The following is a 23275-nucleotide window of genomic DNA, read 5'->3' as shown; positions in this document are numbered from 1 at the left end:
CATGGTCAAGAAACTGGATGTACCTCAGCTGAGGAAAGGCTGGGGCTCACAGGCAGACAGGAAATCAAAGAAAACCAGGGCAGCTATTACTCCATGTAATGACCTAGTGTGACTTCCAACACAGCAACCTAGGCAGTCTAGCACCAGGACGCACCGCTGCGCAAGGGGGTTTCCCCCCACCCCACCCGTGTCCCTCTGCTTGGTGCATGTGTGCAGGCTATCACCTATCACTCGTGCTTCAACACCTTGCAAGCTCTACTGTTTTGAAGACACCTGATTTGGTTTTGTGCTTGATGCCACTTCATCGGACTCCCCAAAAGCCCATGGGCCATTTCTGTTGTGTCTTATTTGGTCCTTAGTCATCTTTCTACAGAATGCTGCTCCCAAGTCGAGCAAAGTTTCAATAGCTTACAGCTCCATGTTTCCAGTAAGGATTCTGACTTACACTTAGTACTAGTACATGACCTCAGTCCTCAGAAATAACAACTTACTACTGATGCGAAGATAGTGAAGAAGCCCTTAATAAATTAGGTATCTTCCTATATATGTCACAGCAGAAGTACAGTGATCAACATATATCATTTCTTGGGAGGGTCTAAAAAATTTACTCTGATTTTACATACTGGGTTCTTCATTGCCCAGTCAAGCAAGACACAAAAAGGTCAGATGAGATTGCGTCCATTACATAGAGCTGCCTAATGCTCGCAGGAGTAGGGGATTAGTTAAATGGGACTAGTGAACCTGTGTTCATGATACCAGTGGTCCAAATGAACAGTATGGTCACAGAAAAAGTTTGAATGTTGTTGGATCACCAGAAAAACTTCATTTGCTTAGAATGTACTCTTCTCATAACATGAAACCCTTTTGGTAAGAGCTGTGACACAATGAAAATCTTTATGGTTCCCTTTCACTATTTTCATTCCCAAGGTGGAGCAAAGATGCCACGTGCCCTTTGTCCACTGGTGCTGACAAGAGGAAAACAGTTAGATGACGTACTGCTTTTAGACCTATGACCTGGTGCCACCCTTCTCTATAGGATCATACCACCCATTACATCCCAAACTGGACTCGCGTGCCCCTCATGAGCTGGTCTTCTTGCTATACAATTACTATGCAATCTGAAGTTCAGATAAAGAAGAATCAGCTTAGTCATAATAATAAAAAAAAGCCTAAGAAAATTTGAGAAATATTACTTCAGGTTAGAAAGAAATACCCTTGAGCAGCCTAGAAAATTATCTTCTAATAAAATGATTGTAGATTTACATTAAACTAGAAGGAATAAAAATAAATAAATAAATAAATAAACAAACAAACAAACAAACAAACAAACCAGAAAGAATAAACTCAAGGGAAGTTATTGAAGTCACACTGATTCAATTTAGACAAAGGTGGTATGTTTTAGAAATGGTCCATGATGGTTAACTTTCATGGGTAAAGCAGGACACCACAGAGGCCTACTAACAAATTCAGCTCCAGCATAACAATTACTTGCAATTATTGAATTTCCATTTTGGTAGATCACACACATCATGAGGGCGGTCTCCCCAACATTACCAGTGCTCCCGCAAAGAGCCCCCTCAATGCGTAATTGTTGACTGACTGAATGACTGAATAAGTGAAAATAAATGTACCCAGAAAAACTTCTCACAAATGACAAGAGATTTGAGGGAGATAGTAAATAAATCTTTGGGAATCCATTACTTTCTCTAGAAAAGCAACTCCTATATCCCCTCCTCTTAAAGCGGCATAAAGAATAATGAACTATATGGAAAATCTGCTCAAGATTTTTGTTTTGTTTTGCGTTATTGCATTATTTTAGACAATGAGACTCAGTCTTAGCTACATGTTATAATCACCCAGGAGCTTTAAAAAAAAAAAATTGAAACAGAATCTCTGGGGTGGAGCTGAGCATGGCTAATTTTTCAACGTGTGTTTGATGATTCTCACAAGCAGACAACGCTGAGAACACCAGTGGAGGGGTACTCTTTGCCAAACTGGTCTGATCACAAGAATCACCTGGGTTGCTCAATCCACAATCGTCCATGAGTGGTAATATCAGGGGTTGTTAATCTCTGCCCGTTTGGAAGATTAAAAAGTGACCTTTGCTTGCTTTGACAGAGAAGCATTCGTTTCTAATTCTTTAAGGCTGTATGACTTCAAATTTCACCTTCTATAGAGTTGCTGTTGCTTCTAATTCAGTGTCGACACAAAAGTAACGTATTGCAGGATTATTTTCCAGGCTATCCTGAGGCATTTCTTTTTGTCCTGAAATAATCCTTCTCCAGCTGTCATTAGACTATATCTTTATTACTGTAAGTCTATTCTCATCTATCTAAAGTAATTGCAGTGTGTGTTTAAGTGTCAGGATGAGCTGCATGGCCACCACGGGCCGTGGCAGGGCAGAGGAAGAGAAATCGATGTGATTTTTGATGACACATGGAGAGGACCAGGGCTGGAGCCTGGTGGATGCTGGGAAGTCAGGGGGCCTAGGCCTGGGCAGAGGGCAGGGCAAGTCACGAGCAAAGGGTCTCCACCAGGGATACAAAAGGCCCGTATTCTAAGTCCACCACTGCTTCCTTTTCTTCTAATGCTCCTGCCTGGGATGCATCTCTCCTTTGTAAACTCTCGGATCCTACGTATCCCATCCATATTCCCAAACTCCACCCTTGACCTGCTCAGTCAGAACTGGAAGTGAGGAGCTCAAGGTCTCCAGTTTTAAAAGTTCCCTAAATGATTTTTATAATGCAACCTAATGTAGGAGGATGAGTCTGCACAATTCAAGAGGAAGATAGAAGGGAATGTCCCCCCCCCCCCCCCCAAAGAGAACCAAATGCAACAAGCTAGCCCTTATGTCTAAATAAATCAGATAAACCATTTCTCATGTATCAAAACACCAAAGATTACAACACTTTGTACCACTCAGTGTTGATGAGGGAATCAGCTTTTCCACGCTGCTGGTGGGAATGTGAATTGTTACTTTACTAAAGGACAATTTGGCAATTCTTAGCAAAGCCCAAACATTTTTTATATCATAGTAATTCCACTTTTAGAAATTTATCCTAAGGCTGTAGTCCCAACCTTGACAATTTATCAGAATTGCTTGTGAAGCTTTTATGAACAAATTTCTGGAGATTCTGATTCCAGAGATTTGGGTGAGGTCTGGGAATCTGGGTTTTGAAAATAGTGATGTGATTTGGGCTTTTTTAAAAAAAATTTCAAGTAATAAAGTTTTAAAAAATTGGTGAAAGCCTCCATCCTCCTCCACTTTCTCCCCTTACTCCCTGCGGGTAATCACACTGGAATATTTTTTTCTGTTTTTCCACTCAATAACATATATTATAGTCATCCTTCCATTTCAGGAAACACAGATATCATATTTTAGTAGTTACTGCATGCATTGAAATAATTCAACATATTTAACCATGGTGGACATTTCAAGATGGATGTTTGAGATTATTTTCACATTTTTGGTGTCATAAACAACAAAAACATGAATGTTCTTGTCTGGATATCCATCTCTTTACCTGTGTGAGAATTTCTATAGGATGAACATTCAGAAATGGAACTGCTGAGTCACGTCAGACTTTGATACTGACAAATTGCTTTCCAAAATGGTTTTACTAAACGTAGCAGACAAACCGAACTGTCCACTGAAACTCCTGCTTCCTCTCTGACAGGATGCAGTAAGCCCTTGCAAGTGGGAAATGGTCGCCCTTCCAGAAATTACATTTCTTAACATTCCTTGCACGATGCATGAGGCAGACAACTAGTTCCTCCTAATGGAAAGCAGACAGTGTGTCATTTCTAGGCCAAGATATCCCAGATATGATTGTGACTTCATGCTCTTTCTTTTTATCTCCTATCTACAAAGACATGCAGTCCCCTTTGGAACAGCCAAGCCACACCATGGAAGGAACTTGGATCCTTGAATAGCAATGAAAAGGAAAAGAGTAAGATATTCTTATCCACATAATAGCCAAACATAAGACTGTTATGTGTATGATAAATAAAATCCAATTGTCTGTTGTTTAATACAGTACCTAGGGTTACCCTCATTAATGTATATGTTTACACTCATGTCAACAGTGGATACCTGTCCTAAAAACAACTCTACGGGGGCACCTGGGTGGCTCAGTCACTTAAGCATCTGACTCCAGCTCAGGTCATGATCTCAGGATCCTGGGATCAAGCCCTAGGTCAAACCCCAGATGGAACCCTGTGATGGGCTCCACACTCAGTGGTGGGGAGTCTGCTTCTCCCTCTGCCCCTCCCTGCTTGTGCTCTCTTTCTCTCTCTCAAATAAATTAGTAAAATCTTAAAAAAATAAAAATAAAAACAACTCTACAGGTGATTTTGATGCATGGAGTTAAGGCCTACTATCCTAAAAAAAAAAAAAAAAAAAAGACCAACACTCCTAACAGAATAATCATATATATGAATGGACTTTTGATAATAGCTATGTGTACTTCACTTGTTTATACTGGTGAAGAACTGGAAAAAAGTAATAAATATTCAATTAATAGGTGAGTACAAATGATGCTGAAAAAGAATATTTAATGGAATAGAATGCCATTCCACGATAGTTTGATCATTTAAATGAATGCAATAAGCTTAGGAAGAAGGTGAGCAAAACAGTATTCATTTTTAAAATAAGATATATATGTAAGTAGAAATATCAGCAGGAAATTTACTATAATATTAACAGTGGTTAGCAGTTAAAGATGGGATTACAAATGAGTTTTTCCTTTTTTACTTATCTTTGATTTTCTAAACTTTGTTTCAGATCACCTTTGTAATAGAAATAAAGTTCTTTAAAAATTGGTTGGTATTATCGGGGTGCCTGGGTGGCTCAGTTGGTTGAGCATCTGACTCTTGGTTTTGGCTTAGGTTCTGATCTCAGTCATGAGATTGAGCCCCCAGAGTCAGCCTCCGTGCTCCTAGGGAGTCTGCTTGAGGTTCTCTCCCTCTGTCCCCCTCCCCTTGCACTTGCTTCTCTCCAATAAGTAAATAAATCTTTTTAAAAATGGGTTGGTATGATAGTAACCTACATTAGCAAAAAGATATAACCTAAGGAACTCAGGATAAACCATCTACGTGGCTCTGGATTCGTGTGGTTTGAGGTTCAACAGCTTAGGAAAGTTGGCTCCCTCAGAGAGGAGACCTGAAACCACACTTCTTACAAGGCCTCATAGACAGCAGTTTACCAACCAGTACATGATTGTTAATTGACTGGCAAGGTTGGAGATTACGACCTGTATGCAGAGCTAAAAAGAGTGACAAACACCTACAGACATAGGGCATTAATAGTCCCCCAAATACATTTCTGTCTTCTAATGCATGAAGAACTAGTTTTCAAAAGCCAGATATTCTTCTGTTCACAGGTAAGTTCCTCCATTCACTGTAAGTGAACAATGGGAAAATGTTGTAATTAACAGCAGCATGACAAAAAGAGCCCTTTCCTGATGCCCATGTTGTTAGGGCCTTGGAGAGGCTCTGAAGTCTGTGTATACCATGCCTTTCCCTAGAGATTTTAAATAACAGGAAACAGATTGAGGTGGTTCAGCTGTGGTTTTAAAACCCAAAAGATGGGACACTCTGGGGGCCCTTCTTTGCTCTTTGATTTCGTGCTTATAAATGAGAATGTAGGAGGGGAGAATGAGTGGTGTTAGATACCAATTGTAGCACTTAAATGTGACAAACAAAGGTTAGATGGGAAGTTTTAAACTTCGTTTCGCTTATAAAGATGAAGTGGAGTAAGAATTGGAAACTAAAGGCTCATTTCTATAGGATTGATTAAATTATGGTATGTCTCTAGATGTGAAGGATCTACATAAGAACACTATAAAACACTGCTGAGAGAAATTAAAGATGGATGCCATTCCATCTTTAATCTTCTAAATCTTTAATCTAATCTTTAATCTTCTAAATGGATGTTTTGTAGTTACCAGGACCTAGGTCAGGGGTGAAGAGGAATGGGAGATGCCCATCAAAGGGTACAAAGCTGCAGTTACACAGCTTGAATAAGCCTAGAGATCTAAGGGCAGCATGAGGACTATAGTAAATAATACTGTCCTGAATATTGGAAATATGCTAAGAGAGCAGATTTCAGGTAGATTTCAGGTACACACAAGAACGGTAACTACATAAGGAAATGATACTTTAATTAGCTTGGTTGTAGTATTTAATTTCATTTCATCATGTGCAGGTATATCAAAATCAGCATGTTGAACACCTTAAATATACTATATATATATATATGGAAAGAAAAAAACTAGGTTGTATTTTTGTATCCCATCTGGTAACTCAGCTTTGGAGAACAAAGAAGAGGTTACACTTCCAACTCATTCTGTAAAGTTAGTATAACCTCGAAAGCAAAGCCAGACAAGAACTGTAAAAGAAAAGGATATATTTGCAAGTAGATGTGAATCCTATATAAAATATTAGCAAGTCATTCAGCAGTATATAAAAACCAAAGTTTATCTCAGGAACATAACAATGGTTCAATATATTAGAATCTATGTCACACACATTAAGTATAGATTAAAAGAGATAAGTATATAAGAGATGTAGAAAAATCATTGGATAAAATGTGATATTCATCAAGATTTCTAAAGATCTCTGTAAACCAGGATTATAAGGAAATTTCCTTACCATTACAAACTTACAGCAAACATTATCTTAATAAAACACTTCACCTGTTATGACTGCTTCACTTCAATATTGTAATAGAAATCTCAACTGATAAGGGAAGAAATAAGCATAAATTTGGAAGAGAATAAATCTCTTCTTATTGCAAATATGAGAGTCTACAGAAAATAAGAGTCTGCATAAAGCTGGAATCAATAAAAGTGATCAGAAAGATTTGTATTCAAACACCAGTTGTATTCCTATTGACTAGCAATAATTATATAAAAAAATGTAATAGAAAAATATCCCTCAAAATATCAATAAAATGTAAAAAAAATCCTAGATTTTTTTAATAAGAATTCATATTTATTCATTTACTTTATAGGAAGTTTTTTTTTAAGATTTTTATCTATTTATTAATGAGAGACACACACAGAGAGAGACAGAGACACAGGCAGAGGGAGAAGCAGGCTCCATGCAGGGAGACCAATGCGGGATTCAATCCCAGATCCTGGGATCACGGTCTGAGTCGAAAGGCAGAGACGCTCAACCGCTGAGCCACTCAGGCGTCCCAGGAAGTTTCTACCTTTTGACCCCCATTACTGATTTTTAAAAAAAAATCCCAGCATAGTTAATATACATGCCATATTAGTTTCAGGTGTACAGTGTAGTGAGATTCAACAGTTTCACACATTACCCAGTGCTCATCACAAGTGCACTCCTAATCCCCTTCACCTATTTCACCCATCCTCCTTCACCTCCTCTCCAGTAACCAATTGTTCCTTCTCTACAGTTAAGAATGGTTTTTTTGGTTTGTCTTTCTCTTTTTTCCCCCTTTGTTTTGTTTCTTAAATTCCATGTGTGAGTGAAATCATACAATATTCCGTCTTTCTCTGACTAGCTTATTTTGCTTAGCATTGTACTGTCTAGCTTCACCTATGTTGTTGCAAATGGCAAGATTTCATTCTTTTTATGGCTGAGTAATATTCTATCATGTGTATATAGTATATGTTTATACACTATACAACTTCTATTCATTCAGACACCGGGGTCGCTTCCATTGTTTGGCTATTGTAAATAAACCTAGAGGTACATATATCTCCTGGGATAAATTTAAGGAAAGATATGTTGGAATTGCATGGGAAGTTTAAAAGCAGCAGTGAAGAATATAAAAGACCCGAATACATGTATCGTTGACCGTTGAACAACATGAGTTTGAGCTGCATGGGCCCACTTTACATGAATTTTTTTTCCAGAAATATATTGGAAAACTTTTTGGAGATTTGCAGGAATTTGAAAAAGCTCATAGATGAACCACATAGCCTAAAAATATCTGAAAAAGTTAAGAAAAATATTTTCAGAAAGTGCTGATTTCAATAAGAAAATCTTATCATCTATGTTTTGCTTATGGGCTCTAAACTGCATTTCCAATAATGGAATGACATTTGCTCCATTTTGTTAGAAATACCTATTGCAGTAAGGCAATAATTGTTTTTTCAATGTCAACTCTTCATTTATTAAACAAGACACTGGGCCCTACTATGTGCTGGGCTCTGTGTTTAGCACTGGAGATGCAAAGGAGAATGAACTCAAGGACCTCTCAGTCTTGTGGAAGAGACAGTTATGTAGACACAATACTTTCGGTTACTTCCTATTATTTTTATTTATTTATTTATTTATGATAGTCACAGAGAGAGAGAGAGAGAGGCAGAGACACAGGCGGAGGGAGAAGCAGGCTCCATGCACCGGGAGCCTGATGTGGGATTCGATCCCGGGTCTCCAGGATCGCGCCCTGGGCCAAAGGCAGGCGCTAAACCGCTGCGCCACCCAGGGATCCCATACTTCCTATTATTAACTTCCTACTGCACTCCACTCAGAATTGACCAAACTCATCTTGCTCTCCCACTTCCTTCCCCAAATGCAATCTTCATTATGCAACAGTGTCTACATAATAACCCAAACTAAAACCTTCAGTCATCTCTCATTTCTCACTCATGGATTTCACATCTGTTCACTCATTACATGCCAATTCTTTTACCAAACTGCCTCACAACTCCAGCACATTTTTTTTCCATCCCCACTGTCACTGCCCAGCATCCTGTTTCCTTTTAATTATTGCAATAATGTCCAAATGTCTCCATGCCCCTGTTTTTACCTCTTCCACACTATCCTCCACATTGTTCCCATCAAGTCTCTATGTCTATCTCTTGCCTCTTTCTCTGGGAAGACTTTTTATTGTTCAGGGAAAGAAATACAAGAAGCTAGTGGAGAAGATGGGGTGAGCTGATGGTACAGAGAACCAATGAGACACTAATTTTTTTCCAAAGTAAATCCTGACAGATATGAGGTAGGTTATGAGAACCTGGTAAGTATGAAAGGCTGCTATCCATTTCTGTTTCTCACTCCTAGATCTTTTTACTGAAGCAGAGATTCCAGATTAGAGGATATAAAAGAGGAACCTTCCTGAAAACAGATAGACAAAGGGTCTTCTCATTCTTTAGCCATCAACATACGTCTTGGCTATCCATACCACATTAGCACCTTACTGTGGAGCCCACTTAGGAGCCCACTCAGCAGCTGGGAGTGAAGGTCTATGTTCTTGACCAAAGTTAACCCATCAGAGAATAACTATGGTCTTAGAATGCTGATGATCAACCATGTACCAAGTACTTGGCTTTCGATCCTCATTTTTGGGAAGAAGAAGAGAGACAGGTATTAATCAAGGAAATCTTTTGTCCTTTGGTCATCTCTTGGCAGTAATACAAGTGTGGAGGGTGCCTGGTGGCTCAAAGACAAAACCAACTTCATTTCCTATTATGAACATCTCATTGATAAATTAAAACAAATGCTTTTAAAGTGGTTTGGATCATGGGGATCCCTGGGTGGCTCAGCGGCTTGGCGCCTGCCTTTGGCCCAGGGCGGGATCCTGGAGTCCAGGGATCAAGTCCCGCATTGGGCTCCCCGGCATGGAGCCTGCTTCTCCCTCTGCCTGTGTCTCTGCCTCTCTCTTTCTCTCTCTATGTCTATCATGAATCAATCAATCAATCAATCAATCTTAAAAAAAAAAAAAAGTGGTTTGGATCAGTTGAAGGCAATCACTCAATGCCCATGAACTAAAATGAGTTATCTACTAAGTTCAGATATTTACATGATCATAACTCAGTCAAACCACAATTTTAAATATAAACATAAATTGGTTTCAAACTGACAATTGTTTTCTAACTTTTTGACAAGTGGATTTGTTTTTTCTCTAATTTGTATGCTTTTGTTTATTAAACTAACTTCTGCAAAATGTACATAAAAGTGTTTCAAAAAGCAAATGTTTAAGGTTGCAAGGATTATGAACTATCTTTAAGTATCTTTCTGGAAAGCTTCCAGATCACAATGGATTCAGGCCAGTTTGGCAGCTTTCCTATGGGTCTTCATCTTCATGTAATAGGGACAACTAAAATAGAAAACTTAAAAAAAACAAACAAACCTATTAGCAGAATGACACAATTCTACTTTTAAAGCAAATATCTGCCCAATTTTTTCTTCACAACCACCATGACATTCCTAGCAAATGATGCCAAGGGATAACAAAATTCAACATGTGACTCTAAACATCCTCATATCTTCTTTCTCAGCTAACATTTATGTCTCTATACAACGTTCCCGATGGCGTGGTTAGTCATCACACTATAGGCCGTAGAAATCCAATTTTCTTCTTGGTCACGGCTGCTCGCTCTGGGGTTGACAGCTCCTCCCTAAACCTCTGTTATAGTCACAGGGCACATCAGTATGTTTGGAGTTTCCATGTCAGCTCCATGTAGCCTTCCTGTTTCCCAAACCAAGGGTTGAACTTGACTTTTCAAAACATGAATAGCTTACTTTTTATTTCCCTTTGACAAACTACAGCTAGGTTTTGTGTTAAGAAAAATAAAATTTATTCAAACTCTGGCTCAGTTCTCTAAATTCAAATCCTTTGAGGACAGGAAATATAGGGGCTGGAATGAGGAAAGAAAAATCTTTCAACCTCAGGAGTATCTTCTACAGTAGATCAGGAGCAGGTTGTCCTAGAGAGAAAACTAGCTCTGGATGTTTTTGGTAGAAACATATATTCATGCCACACTTTGGCCTAAACACCTTTGATTGCTTCCCATTGCTGAAGTCCAAATGGCTCAGCATGGCATTCGGGGTCTTCGTAGAACTCCCTTTTAATGATTTAAGTGCCTAGCTTGTTGAGGATAAGCATTTTGTCATTGTGTTCCTACTCTTGTTTTTTTCTCTAGGATTCCCTTTCTTCCCTTCTCTTCTCTTCACAGTCCCAAATCATCCTTCTAGAATCACCTTAAATGTTCCCAACTCTGCCAATTATTATTGTAGATACTTCTGTCATGGTGCTTACCCCACTGCATTATAAACATTTATTTGCACTTTTGTCCCCATTCTAAATCGCAAAATTTTGAACATCAGGATTTTATCTCTGTTCTCTTCACCTTGCGTTTTCAGCCATCATTAGAGCCTGATGTTAAAATTCATATGATGAAACTAATATTCAATCAACAAATATCTATGCAGTAGGTACAGTATTCCCCAGAGCAAATTACATGAGCCTTACTTTAAAAAATCTAAGCTGTCATTTGTATTTAAAAAAAAAAAACCTATGTATACCAAACATAAAGTAACTATTGCATAAAGCAGCTCTGGACTATGGCATAAATTTCAAAGAGAATCAGAATTCAGAGAAAGGACATACCACTGTCGACTCAAGTACTAGACTGTTAGAGAAGACAATAATAAGGAGGGAGAACAATCCAGGCAGCCTTGGATAAGAGACAGGCTTGGAGGAGTTTACACAAAATGATTCATGAATGAAATTCCAGGTGGGCAGGATCTTGAGTTGACCATGCTGGATGTGCACAGGACAAGGAATGGCAACGCACACCATCTGCCTTCTGCTGACCATCCCCGATTATGCAATGAACAGAATCTTGACAAGTAATTCCTGTTTCACCTTTAACAGCATAACAGGTACGTCTCTAAGCCTGTGGGATATGAGCACTGGGACACTGGCACTTGGCAACTGTCTGAGTGAATGGAACACTGGCTCCAGCTCACGGGCATGTGATGTGAACGACTGAACCCTCCACTCGGCTCTCTCAGAGTTAACACCGAGTGGTGATACCAGGTTGTTTTCAGGTCATAGGCTGAGGTCACCCCTTCACTTCTCTGTGTGTGTGGTACACTGAGGGGAAGGAAGAGGAGTGACCTGAGAAGGCAGCAGAGTTAGATGGTAAGATCTGGCAAGTTCGGAGTAGATCAGGACTCAAACAGCTTTTCTCCCCCCTCCCTTCCTATTGCAAAAATGTTTCTGACTCTGCACCTTGTCATATGAAAAATCCACCTGATACTCAGGACCAACAATAGGATTTTTGCAGATGGGGTGAGAAGAAACTCCCCATCGCTCAACTTTCAAGGTGCCCTCAGCTCTGGCACATATTTTTTGTTCAGGCAAACGCAAATGAGAAACCCTCTGAGGAAGAGGCCACGGTGAGGCAGAGAACAGAACTTGTGGGGTGTGGGTTACACTTGTAAGCGCCCCCACACCGACAGGGCCTAAAACTCTCACTAACAGAACGTTACCCTGGTCAGTGACAAACAGTCTGTGGGTGGTGGGACTGCTAACCACAGAGCTAATGCCAAAACCCCGAGCACAGTCTTCTAATTGATGGAGATTTTTTTTCTATTATTAGACAAGATTGCTGATGCCTGCTTCCCTTTACCCGCCCAACACCAATTTTTGAGGAATGGCCATAGAATTTCCTCTAAGTGAAAAACCAAAACATAGGAGGTGTGAATTGTTTGGACTGTAAGCTTCATGACTTCCTCCGATAGCATCTCTCCTGCTGAAAATGTGACTGGTAACATAGTAAGGGCTCATTCAATATCTGTCAACCAAATGTGAAGATTGCTACACGATATTTACAAAAGACAAGCCCAGTACAAAGTGACATGGGAAGTATGAAAATGAAGACGTGAATTCATTTACAGGTTGGCAAATGGTAACAAAAAGAAAACCACACCATAAATTTTACAATGAAAAATAGTAAGTGGATCAAAAAAAGGATATTTTAAGTGGGTTTTTTAAAGTTTAATTGACCAACATTGTCTTGTACCTATGCCCCTCACAACATAGTAATAGGTACATTAAGCCAAAGCTTTTGAAGTTTAGAAGTGATGATAAATCCAAATTAATAGAAAATGATTTCAACATGTTAACTTTTTTTTTAATATTTCATTTATTTATTTCAGAGACAGAGAGAGCACGAGTGGGTGCAGAGGAAGAGGGAGAAGCAGGGTCCCTGCTGAGCAATGAGCCCGACGTGGGACTCCATCCCGGGACACCAGGATCATGAACTGAGTTGAAGGCAGATGCTTAACCAACCGAGCCACCCAGGTGCCCCTTCAACATGTTAACTTAAAAAAAAATAAACATAATTTTCTAACAGGTCTCCCCAAATTCCTCTTGACTCACAACAGTTTAATAGCCAGAGAGAGCTTTTTAAACAGAGATCAGTTCATGTTACATTCCGATCAAACCTACCAATGGCTTCTCATTACACTCAGAATAAGATTTGGATTCCTCCCCAAGCCCCCAAGCTTCTCTACAAGACAGTTCTCACACACCTCTCTGATCTCATCATCTTATGTTATTTCATATTTTAGATACAATCCACTATTTATCTAATAACTGCTGAGTTTTGTCCATTTAATAGACATTACTTGGATTTTTTTCTGATATCTCATGTTGTGCTTTCAATGTTTTTTTACAGATGCTAAATATTTATTTTTTTATTCTTTTAATTTCTTCTGCACTCTATTTTCACTTGTAGTGGTACTTTTGAAATTTGACCATGCATCCTAAATATCTCTACTCAATTTCCTTTAGTAGTATCTATGTGGTGAACTTTCAAGGTTGCATAATAATTTCTCTGGGTATAGAATTGATGGATATTGTATTCCAGCTCTGTGAAGAAATCATTCTACTCTCTCTCTCGTTTCTGTTTTAAATTTGGCTCTAGTTTGTCTCTCGTTGCTGTATGGGTAATATATATATTTGATCTCTCTTGCTACTTTTGAGAACTTTTCTTTCTTTCTGATATCCCTCCTGCTTGGGATCTATATTTCTAGAATCCAGGAATGATGTATGACAGTCTCCAGTGCAGCCTCTATTTACAGCTATGTTTTATAGTTAAAAAATTTTTATTTGGTTCTACAATTTCTTCTAATGTGATGAACTAACCTATGCAATTAAAAGTCTGTTCTAGGGGATCCCTGGGTGGCTCAGTGGTTTAGTGCCTGCCTTCGGCCCAGGGCGTGATCCTGGGGTCCTGGGATTGAGTTCCGTGTCGGGCTCCCTGCACGGAGCCTGCTTCTCCCTCTGCCTGTGCCTCTGCCTCTCTCTCTCTCTCTCTGTGTGTGTGTCTTTCATGAATAAATAAATTAAAAAAATAAAAGTCTGTTCTATTTTTTTCTAGCATTTCCATGTATTTTTAGTGGGACAGTTTTTATTTATCTAAAATTATAAGTCGATCCTGAAATTATGGATTATTTCAAAATAAATAGTGAGAGTACTACATGTTAACATATATAAAGTAGTTCTCAAAAATATATAAAGTTAAATTCATTTATAAAAAAAAAAGAGAAAGACTCAACATAAAGTACTTGAATAAAGAAGTTAGTAAAAGAAAAAAGTAAACTAAAGAAGATGGATACACCACCAGATTGACATGTGATATATGACCACTACAGGTATGCCAAGGATATGGAGCCACGACTCTATTAGGAGAGCATAAACTGGTTTCGCCGTTTTGGAAAACAATTTTGGGATTACCAAGTGCAATGAAAGATGTACATACTCTATGATTCAGCAATTCCACCCCTAGGTATCTATCCTAGAGAATTTCATGCACATTTCATGTGCTCCTTGGTGAACATGTGCTGAACAAGAATGTTCAGCCCAACATCATTGGAAACAGTGAAGAAATACTAGAAGTAACCCATATGCACATCAACAGTGAAATGCGTAGGCCTTGATACTCACACAACAGGATACTACGTGACAATGAAAATGAATGAACTGCTGTGGCACATGTCAACACAGGTCAATCTTAGGAACAAGATTAAGTGAAGAAAGAAAACTGTCAAGAATAAATACACTTTTGATCCAACTTACATAAGATTCTGTGACTGGCAAACCTATATAGTATGTTGTCTAGGTCTAGGGATGCCAACATATGGGGTAAAACTGTAGCAAAAAGGAAGAGACTGGTAAATGAAAAATTTAGACTAGTAGTTACTTTGGATGAGGAGAAAGCAGAGTGGAATTAGGGAAGGGGCACAGGAGACTTCTAAGATTCTGGAGACCACTGGGTACAAAGCGGCAACAGCCAACCTTCTATCCACACATACGTGTATAGACATCTGGAATGACACTCATCAAATATTAATGTGGTTATATGTAGGCAGTAGATTTTGGATTATCGCACATTTTTTTGCATTTTTTCTGTACTTCAATTTTTTAATTATGAATATGCACCATTTTAATTATTTATTCATTTATTTTTTAGAGTGCACATACATGCATGGGGTGGGAGGGACAGAGAGAGAGAAACACTTTTTTTTTTTTTAACATTTTATATTTTCATGAGACAGAGAGAGAGAGAGACACACACACAGGCAGAGGGAGAAGCAGGCTCCATGCAGGGAGGCTGATGTGGGGGACTGGATCCCAGGACTCTAGAATCACACCCTTAGCCGAAGGCAGATTCTCAACTGCTGAGCCCTCCCAGGCATCCTGAGAGAGAGAAAATCTTAAGCAGGCTCTGCAACATGGGGCTCAAGTGCATGACCCTAAGATCATGACCTCAACCAAAATCAAGTCAGACCCTTAATCAACTGAGCCACCCAGGTACTCCCACTTTAGTTTTTTTTTTTTAATGTCATCCTGTGGGAGAAGATAGAGAGGAAGGTTGTCATAGACTGCATATTTGTGTCTCCTCAATTGATATGTTGAGTCCTAACCCCTAATGTGATGCTATTAGGAGATGGAGCCTCTGGGAGGTGATTAGGCAGAGCCCTCAGGAATGGGGTTAGCATCTTTATAGAAGAAAACCTAGAGCATTCCCTCCCCACTTATGCCATGTGAGGTCTAGTGAAGGGACAGCTGTCTCTGAACCAGGAAGCTGAATCAGGCACCCAATCCGCCCATACCATAACTTCCTTTCCTCCAAAACCGTGAGAAATAAACGTTATTTAAAATTCATGCAATCAATTGTATTCGTTACAGCAGCTTGACCAGACAGAGATATGGTGAGGAAGATGAATAAGGAAAAGGGGCTTGCAATTGAAAGCCCAAGAACAAAGATCCAGCAAACTCTTAGGCGTTTACCCAAATGGGTTGAGAAAACATGCCCACCCAAAACTCTGCACGTGAATGTTACTGTCAGTTTTATTCGAAATTGCCAAAAATGGATCAACAAACTATAGTACCTGCTGCATATAAGGGAATATCGCTCAGCAATGATTAGAAATGAGCTCTCAGTTCACAAAAGGACATGGAGGAAACTTAAAAGCATATTCTTAAGTGAGAGAAGTCGATCTGAAGTCTAAATACCATATGAGTCCAACTATATGACATTTTGGAAAATGCTGAACTAGAGAAAAAGTAAAAAGACCAGTGGTTGCCAGGGGGTTGGGGTAAGGAAGAGAAGGATGAACTAGCAGAGCAGAGGAGATTTTAGGGCATCGAAACTGAAATGGTGGATACGTATGTGACATTACGCATTTGTCAAAACCTATAGAATTGGACAGCACCAAGAGTAAACCCTCACCTCATCTTGGACCATAAGCTAATAATAATGTACCACACAGGTTCACCCACTGTAACAGATGTACCATACCACACAAGAGGTTTCTAATGGGAGAAACTGGGGAGAGGCAGGTAGAGAGGGAGTATAAGGGAACTTTCTGTACCTTCTAAGCTTTTCTATAAATCCAAAACTGCTCTAAAAAATAGTCTGTTGGTTAAAAAAAAAAAAAACAAAAAACAAAACAAAAAAAAACAAACAAGAACTGGGCAAAGAAAGCATTCTTGAAAGATTTAGGCATATATTTCTTTTTAGCAAATCCTATTCTTACCACATTCTTAACAGTTTTGTAATGCTTCTAACACCCCTGGGGTACGTACTAGTGTGATGAAGAAACTGAGTTCAGAGAGTGTAAACATCTTGGTGGGAGCTGTAAGCAGTGCTTCACAGGGCAGGATTGGCGAGGCAGTCCTCGCTCCCAGTCTCCACCTGACGCTGCCTCCCCTGTCTCCCTGGGAGGGGCAAAGGTGAGCTGGACGTCCTGCCCAGCTGCTTCCCACCTCAGAGTAAATCACAATATTGAAACCGGAGACCTCAGCTGCTCTCTAAAGAACTAAGTCTGTCTTACGCCAGTTTAATTCCCCTGGAACTGTATTGTTTGCTCTTTTTTGCTAAAATAGTTAAAATGGATTGCATTTAAAATCTCAGAGGATGAAAATGTTCAAACCAGATAAGCACAGTGTCAACAGACTTTTGATAGGAGGCTTTTTTTCTCTTTTAATTCTTGAGGAAGCAGGAAGACTTGTTGGGCAGCTGGATGGCTTGGTGGTTGAGCATCTGCCTGCGGCCCAGGGTGTGATCCCGGGGTCCCGGGATCGAGTTCTACATTGGGCTCCCCACAGGGAGCCTGCTCCTGCTTCTGCCTGTGTCTCAGCCTCTCTCTCTGTGTCTCTCATGAATAAATAATAAAATAGTTGACAATATTCTCTATTACTATTTTTTACTGTATTCTGTTACTATTTTTTACTGTATTCTGAATTTATGCAAATACCCGATAAGGACAGCTTACAGAATGAATGAAAGAGCAATGTTTTATCAGTTCAAAATATCTTAACCAACCAAACCGTTCTTTGAGTTCCTAGTTCGTAGTAGAACCACAGTGGGTACTGGAGGGAGTCAGGGAGGTCAAAAAAAGGAGGTCAGGCTTTGACTTCAAAGAGCTTGTGACCTGCTTAGACACATCCAGCCATAAGAGATGCTGGTTATCTCGCAACCCATGCTCCATGAAGGATGAGAATACGGGCTAACATGGCTGAAGATTTCCTTAATACACAGGGACCTCCACAGGTCCTCTAGAAGTAACTGGGGACAGGGCTGGGGTAAGGAGGGTGGCACTGCACTCCTAGCCATGGAAAGAGGTTCAGAGTTTCAAGAGTGAGTTTGGTATGTTTGGGAACAAGGAGGAGATCTATTTTCGGGGGGCAGGGATGGTAAGGGAGCTGGAGGCAGTTTGTTGGGAAGGGTCTACAGAGATAAGATGCTGGAGGTGACATAAGATGCTACAGTGACATACGAGAAGAGTTTTTGCTCTTTTTGCTTGAGATGAAATGTGAATGGGAGTTACTGCAGGTTCTTGAACTCAATCAAAATCTTATCTCCATCCCTAAAAAAGATGGGCTGTAAATTTACCCTTGATTTTACCTAAGAAAAATCCTGTTATTTTCCCCAGTCAACAACAAAAACTGTTCATTGGAAGCCTATTTTTTTTGCCAGAATAGAAACTCCAGTCTTCTTTACAATCCCAAAAAGTAAATAAGTAAATGATGTAAAATACATCATTCCCATTTACATGAAAAGATGTGAGAATTCAGAAAGATTAAGTGATTGCCCAAGGTCATATTGTGAGAATTTCAAATTTCAGAATTTCCAAAGACCATGCATCACCCATTTTATCCATCTGCATCCTTCTAGCCAAGTAACTTGTAAGATCTTTGCTTCTAGGCAAGATAAATATTATTGACACACACACACACACACACACACACATGATACACTACATACATTTTAATTTTAGGCTTTGGGGGCCAATCCCTGCAATAACTACTCAAGAATGCCACTGCAATGTAAAAGCAGCCATAGTCAATATGTAAATGAAGCATATAGTTACATTCCACTAAAATACAAAAATCTGAATTTCATAGAATTTTCACATCACAAACTTAATTTATTTTTATTCTTTTTCAACCACTTAAAGATGTAACAACATTCTTAGTCATGAGGCCTCATAACAGGCAGTGACCTACTCACATCTGACTTCATATTTAGCAATGTGCCCACCCCTGTTTTAGTTTATTGATTAGAGCACTAAGCTAATGAAGCCAAGGTCAAATGTCTTATCCCTGTAAGAGACAGCTTGCTTTATACTGTGAAAAATCCTGTTTTGTTGGTAAGAAGCTATTCTCCTACCTGGCCAAGTGTTTTGCGAGTTTGTAGGGGATTAGAAGGGCAAAGACAGCTCAGTGAAATCCATACAACAAACAGAACAACATCTACGTCCCTCCCACAAATGTTAGTAACTTCCAGTACATTTCTATTACAGTCTAGATAAAAATTTCTAAAAATATATTCACTGTAACTTTGGGATTTTAAGAATGCCTCACTGAAAAGTGGCAGATGCACTTTTCATGTTGCCTGATACATTGCATAGCCACTCAGGAAATATTACAGCAGTTCCTATTCAGAGTTCATTATGAATGTTAGCACGGCTCAGTTTAACTCAGTATTAGCCTACTCTTAATTCTTTAGATCCCTATTTCCCTCGCTTCACTCATTTAGCTCCTTCTTCAATGAATATTACACATCTACTATATATCCAGTCTTGAGGCAGGCGCTGGGAATTCAGAGTTGAATACTAAAGTTCTCAGTTTGGGGGAGAAGACAACTCACAGAACTTACACTGATGTAAAATACACTAAATGCCATGGTACAGATATATTGTGGGAACACAGACGGATGGGCTTTGTCTGGCCAAACCTTTGCAGAGCTAGAGGCTAGAAACCTAGAGCTAGGGGCTAGAGAGTACCAAGAAACACTTTTGGGGGAGGTGAGACGTGAGCCAAATCTGGAAGGATATATACAACCGTAATACTAACTAGATTGTTCTAGGAGAGAGAAGGCAAGTGAAGAAACAGGAGATAGCCATGAACTTACTGTCTTTCAAATCTTCGGTCCAGTCTTAAACATAACTGGTAAATAGTCACATTAAAATCACACATAACTGGTAAATAGTCACATTAAAATCACACATACCTCCCCACTTATAGTATATTTCAGATTCAAAATTTCATAAAAAGCAAACATTAATTAATAAAATAAAATGGAGCACAAAACTTAACATGATAAGAGAATTCAAATTTTCCCTCTTAAATCTGAATTGAAAATAACGTAAGGGTACATATTTAATTTTTTGGCTGAATTTAAGACACATAAATCTAAACATTTTTGAAAAAGTAAAATGCATTCTCACCTGAAGGACTTTCCTAATTCTTTTCAGATTGTGTATCAAGAGTAGGTTTTTCTCTTTGGAAACGCGACCTAACTGTTCATCCAGTTGTATTAACAAGTTTTGAAGAAGAATTGTTGCCATGGTTTCATTGTTGGAAGCTGCCTCCCTAAAAAACAAAAGTGTTATTATGCAACAGGAAACAACTTAGTAAAACGTCTACTTTTTTACCATACTAATTTTGGTAAAATCTATTCCACAGTGGCAAGCACTTAAAGTTTTTTTTTTTGTTTGTTTGTTTGGTTTTTTTTTTTTTTAGCACTTAAAGTTTTTACAAATTAAACTGTACACTTCAAAGCATACTCAACATCACTAATCATTAGGGAAATGCAAATCAAAACATGAGGTACTACTTCATACCTAGTAGGATGGCCATTACTGAAATCCTCAAATAACAAGTGTTGGTGTGGGTGCAGAGAAACTGGGACCCTTGTGCCTTGCTAATGGGAACGGGAAATGTACAGCCATTGTGGAAAATAGGATAGATACTTTTCAAAATATAAGCACTGAGTTACAAACAGAAATTCCACTTCTGGGCAGATACTCAAAAGAACTGACAGCAGGTCCTTGAACAGATATTTGTACATCAGTGTTCATGTTAGTTTTATTCACAGTAGCCAAAAGGTAGAAACAACTCCAGTGCTAATTGGCAGATGAATAAACAAAATGTGGTATACATTTACATAGAATATCACTCAGCCTTAAAAAGAGAAGGAGGGGGATCCCTGGGTGGCTCAGTGGTTTAGCGCCTGCCTTCGGCCCAGGGCATGATCCTGGAGACCCAGGTTCAAGTCCCACATTGGGCTCCCTGCATGGAGCCTGCTTCTCCCTCTGCCCGGGTCTCTGCCTCTCTCTCTCTCTCTCTCTCTCTCTCTCTCTCTCTGTCTCATGAATAAATAATAAATTTTTTTAAAAAAAGGAATGGAAGTTTCAAAAAAAAAAAAAAAAAGAGAGAAGGAAATTCTGATACATTCTACATGAATGAACCCAGGAAGAATTTGGTAAGTGGAATACACCAGCCACAAAAGCACAAATATTGTGTGATTACACTTACATGAAGTACCTAGAATAGTCCTATTCAGAGAGAGAGAAAATAGAATGGTGTTTGCCAGGACTGGGGGCCAGTGGGTGAGGAGTTATTGGCTAATGAGGCCAGAGTTTCAGTTTGGGAAGATGAAAAAGTTCTGGAGATGGATGGTGGTGATGGTTTGTACAGCGACGTAAATATACTTAGTGCCACTATCTACAAATGGCTAAGACGGTAAATGTTATGTATATTTTATCACAATAAAAAAGAGGACTATTCAAAGAAAAAAGGTTAACTGTACATGATAAACAGAGCTTTAAGGAAAGATTGTAAAACATAATAAGAAAAAATAATTATTTATATTGAGTCTGTACGTTGAAAATTGATGTAAGCGATAGGTTTACTTCTTGGCTTTTTAATATTTAGAAATTACTGGGATTTGGGCTTACAAAAAAACCAAAGTGCCAGAAGCACTAAATTTTCATCTACAATACATGAACCCAGAAAGGACAAGGATTTTCCTTTGAGGAAACTTTCCAAATCCTTGAAGAAAGTTCTCGATCTGAAATAATGTATGCAGTCAAAAGCAGATCATAGGATAAATTCACAAGGATAGAGCATAAGGCATTTGTATATCAGCCTCTAAGGAAAATACAATAATGTTTGATCCTACCAGTCTTGATTTTCAATCCACTGAGCCAACAGATGTCGAATTTCCATAGGAAAGTTGTCATCGTAGAATTGATCTACTTGCTCCAAAAATTTGATTTCTAATTGTTGGACTTGATTCCACTGAGACATGCTATAAATGAAGAAGTAAAATTAGAGTTTAAAAATAACGTTAATGATTGTGGTACATGGTGCACGCCTGGGTGGCTCAGTCGGTTGGGCACCTGCCTTTTGCTCAGGTCACGATCCTGGGGTCTGGGATAAAGCCTCGCATCAGGCTCCCTGCTCAGCGGAGAGTCTGCTTCTCCCTCTGCCCTCTACTCCCTCTGCTTGTGCTATCACTTTTTCTGTCAAATGAATAAATAAAGTATTTAAAAAAATTTACTGTGGTACATGGGCGTTTTCCTTTGGATTTAAAAAAATTATTTATTTATTTATTTGGGAGTGAGCAAGCACGAGAGAGAATGAGCACAAGTGGGGGAGAGGCAGAGGGAGAGGGAGAGGGGGAAGCAGACTCTGCTGAGCGCAGCGAGCCTATGTGGGGCTCGAACCCAGGACTCTGGGATCATGACCTAAGCTGAAGGCAGATGCTGAACCACTCAGGTGTCCCTCGCTCAGACTTCAAAGAAAGACAATGTCGTCCATTAGTTAAGTAACTGGAAAAATTTTTCTTTTATAGTCACCCTATTTAAGACAAGAGTAAAGAGACAATGCCTTCCATCCAAAGATAAAGCAATTCTTAGCTTTTCCCTAAGTCATCTCTAATAAAGGAAAAAAAGTTCTTTGTTCCCAAACCACATCCTGCTTTGGTCTAACAGGAACTCCAGAACTTTCTCCAGAAAGCTTTCACTCCCCCTCAACACCTCCACTCTGTCACACAAATCTGTTTTGTCAACAAACTCCTTTCTTTCCCTTGCTCCCTCTGCACTCTTCTGCACTCTTGACTTTGAGCAACCAGAAGGCAAACATATTCAACTGTACCTTCTCAGAACCTCGTAAGACTTTCCGCGTGAATCGCCCCTAATAAAAGTCTCTCCTACCCAACCCTTCTTTTTTTTTTTTTTTCCCAACCCTTCTTTATTTCAGATGTGTCTGGCTTCCAGACTCATGCTCGCATTCCTAGACCTCTAGTCGAATGTGGTCTTTGCCTTATGAAGAGTTTCACATATGCATTTCTGTGGGCTCCAATTCTTTCAGGTAGAAATATCTCTAAATCAACATATATTTATATTTCTCTGTATGATGATCCACTATGACTGTGCAGAGCTTTTAAAGTCTACTCTTCATTAGTCTCTGATGTGCACCTGACAGTGGTTAACCCCTCAGGTTAACTGAGGAGGGAACCACCCTTGATATGTATTTGGCAGCCTGTCACAAAACAAAAGCATGCGTTTCCTCCACAGTACCCTACTCTGGCCAATTTAGAAGCTTTAGGCATTTCCTAACACAGGAGGATTAATAGCACAGTCTTAATTAAGTTACAGTATTTTGCTTTTTCCAAAGCCAAAGTTCCGATTGTTTTATCAGCAATTTTAGATC

General features: G+C 39.2%; 1 protein-coding gene across 4 annotated transcripts in view; it reads right to left on the bottom strand.

The window, feature by feature from the left end:
- Nucleotides 1-23275, bottom strand: part of STAT4 (signal transducer and activator of transcription 4) — a 112310-nt gene that overhangs the window by 70529 nt on the left and 18506 nt on the right. For all 4 annotated transcript variants that reach the window (XM_072742825.1, XM_072742823.1, XM_026002642.2 and 1 more), the window contains exons 2-3: nt 21741-21869; nt 20005-20149 (exon numbers count right to left, since the gene is read on the bottom strand). In XM_072742825.1, coding sequence (XP_072598926.1) covers nt 20005-20149; nt 21741-21868 — 273 coding nt within the window. In that variant the 5' untranslated portion in view covers nt 21869. The remainder of the gene's footprint in view (nt 1-20004; nt 20150-21740; nt 21870-23275) is intronic.

The sequence above is a fragment of the Vulpes vulpes genome, chromosome 16 (assembly GCF_048418805.1).
Source record: "Vulpes vulpes isolate BD-2025 chromosome 16, VulVul3, whole genome shotgun sequence".
Lineage (NCBI taxonomy): Eukaryota > Metazoa > Chordata > Mammalia > Carnivora > Canidae > Vulpes > Vulpes vulpes.
This window is presented reverse-complemented; position numbering and strand designations above follow the sequence as displayed.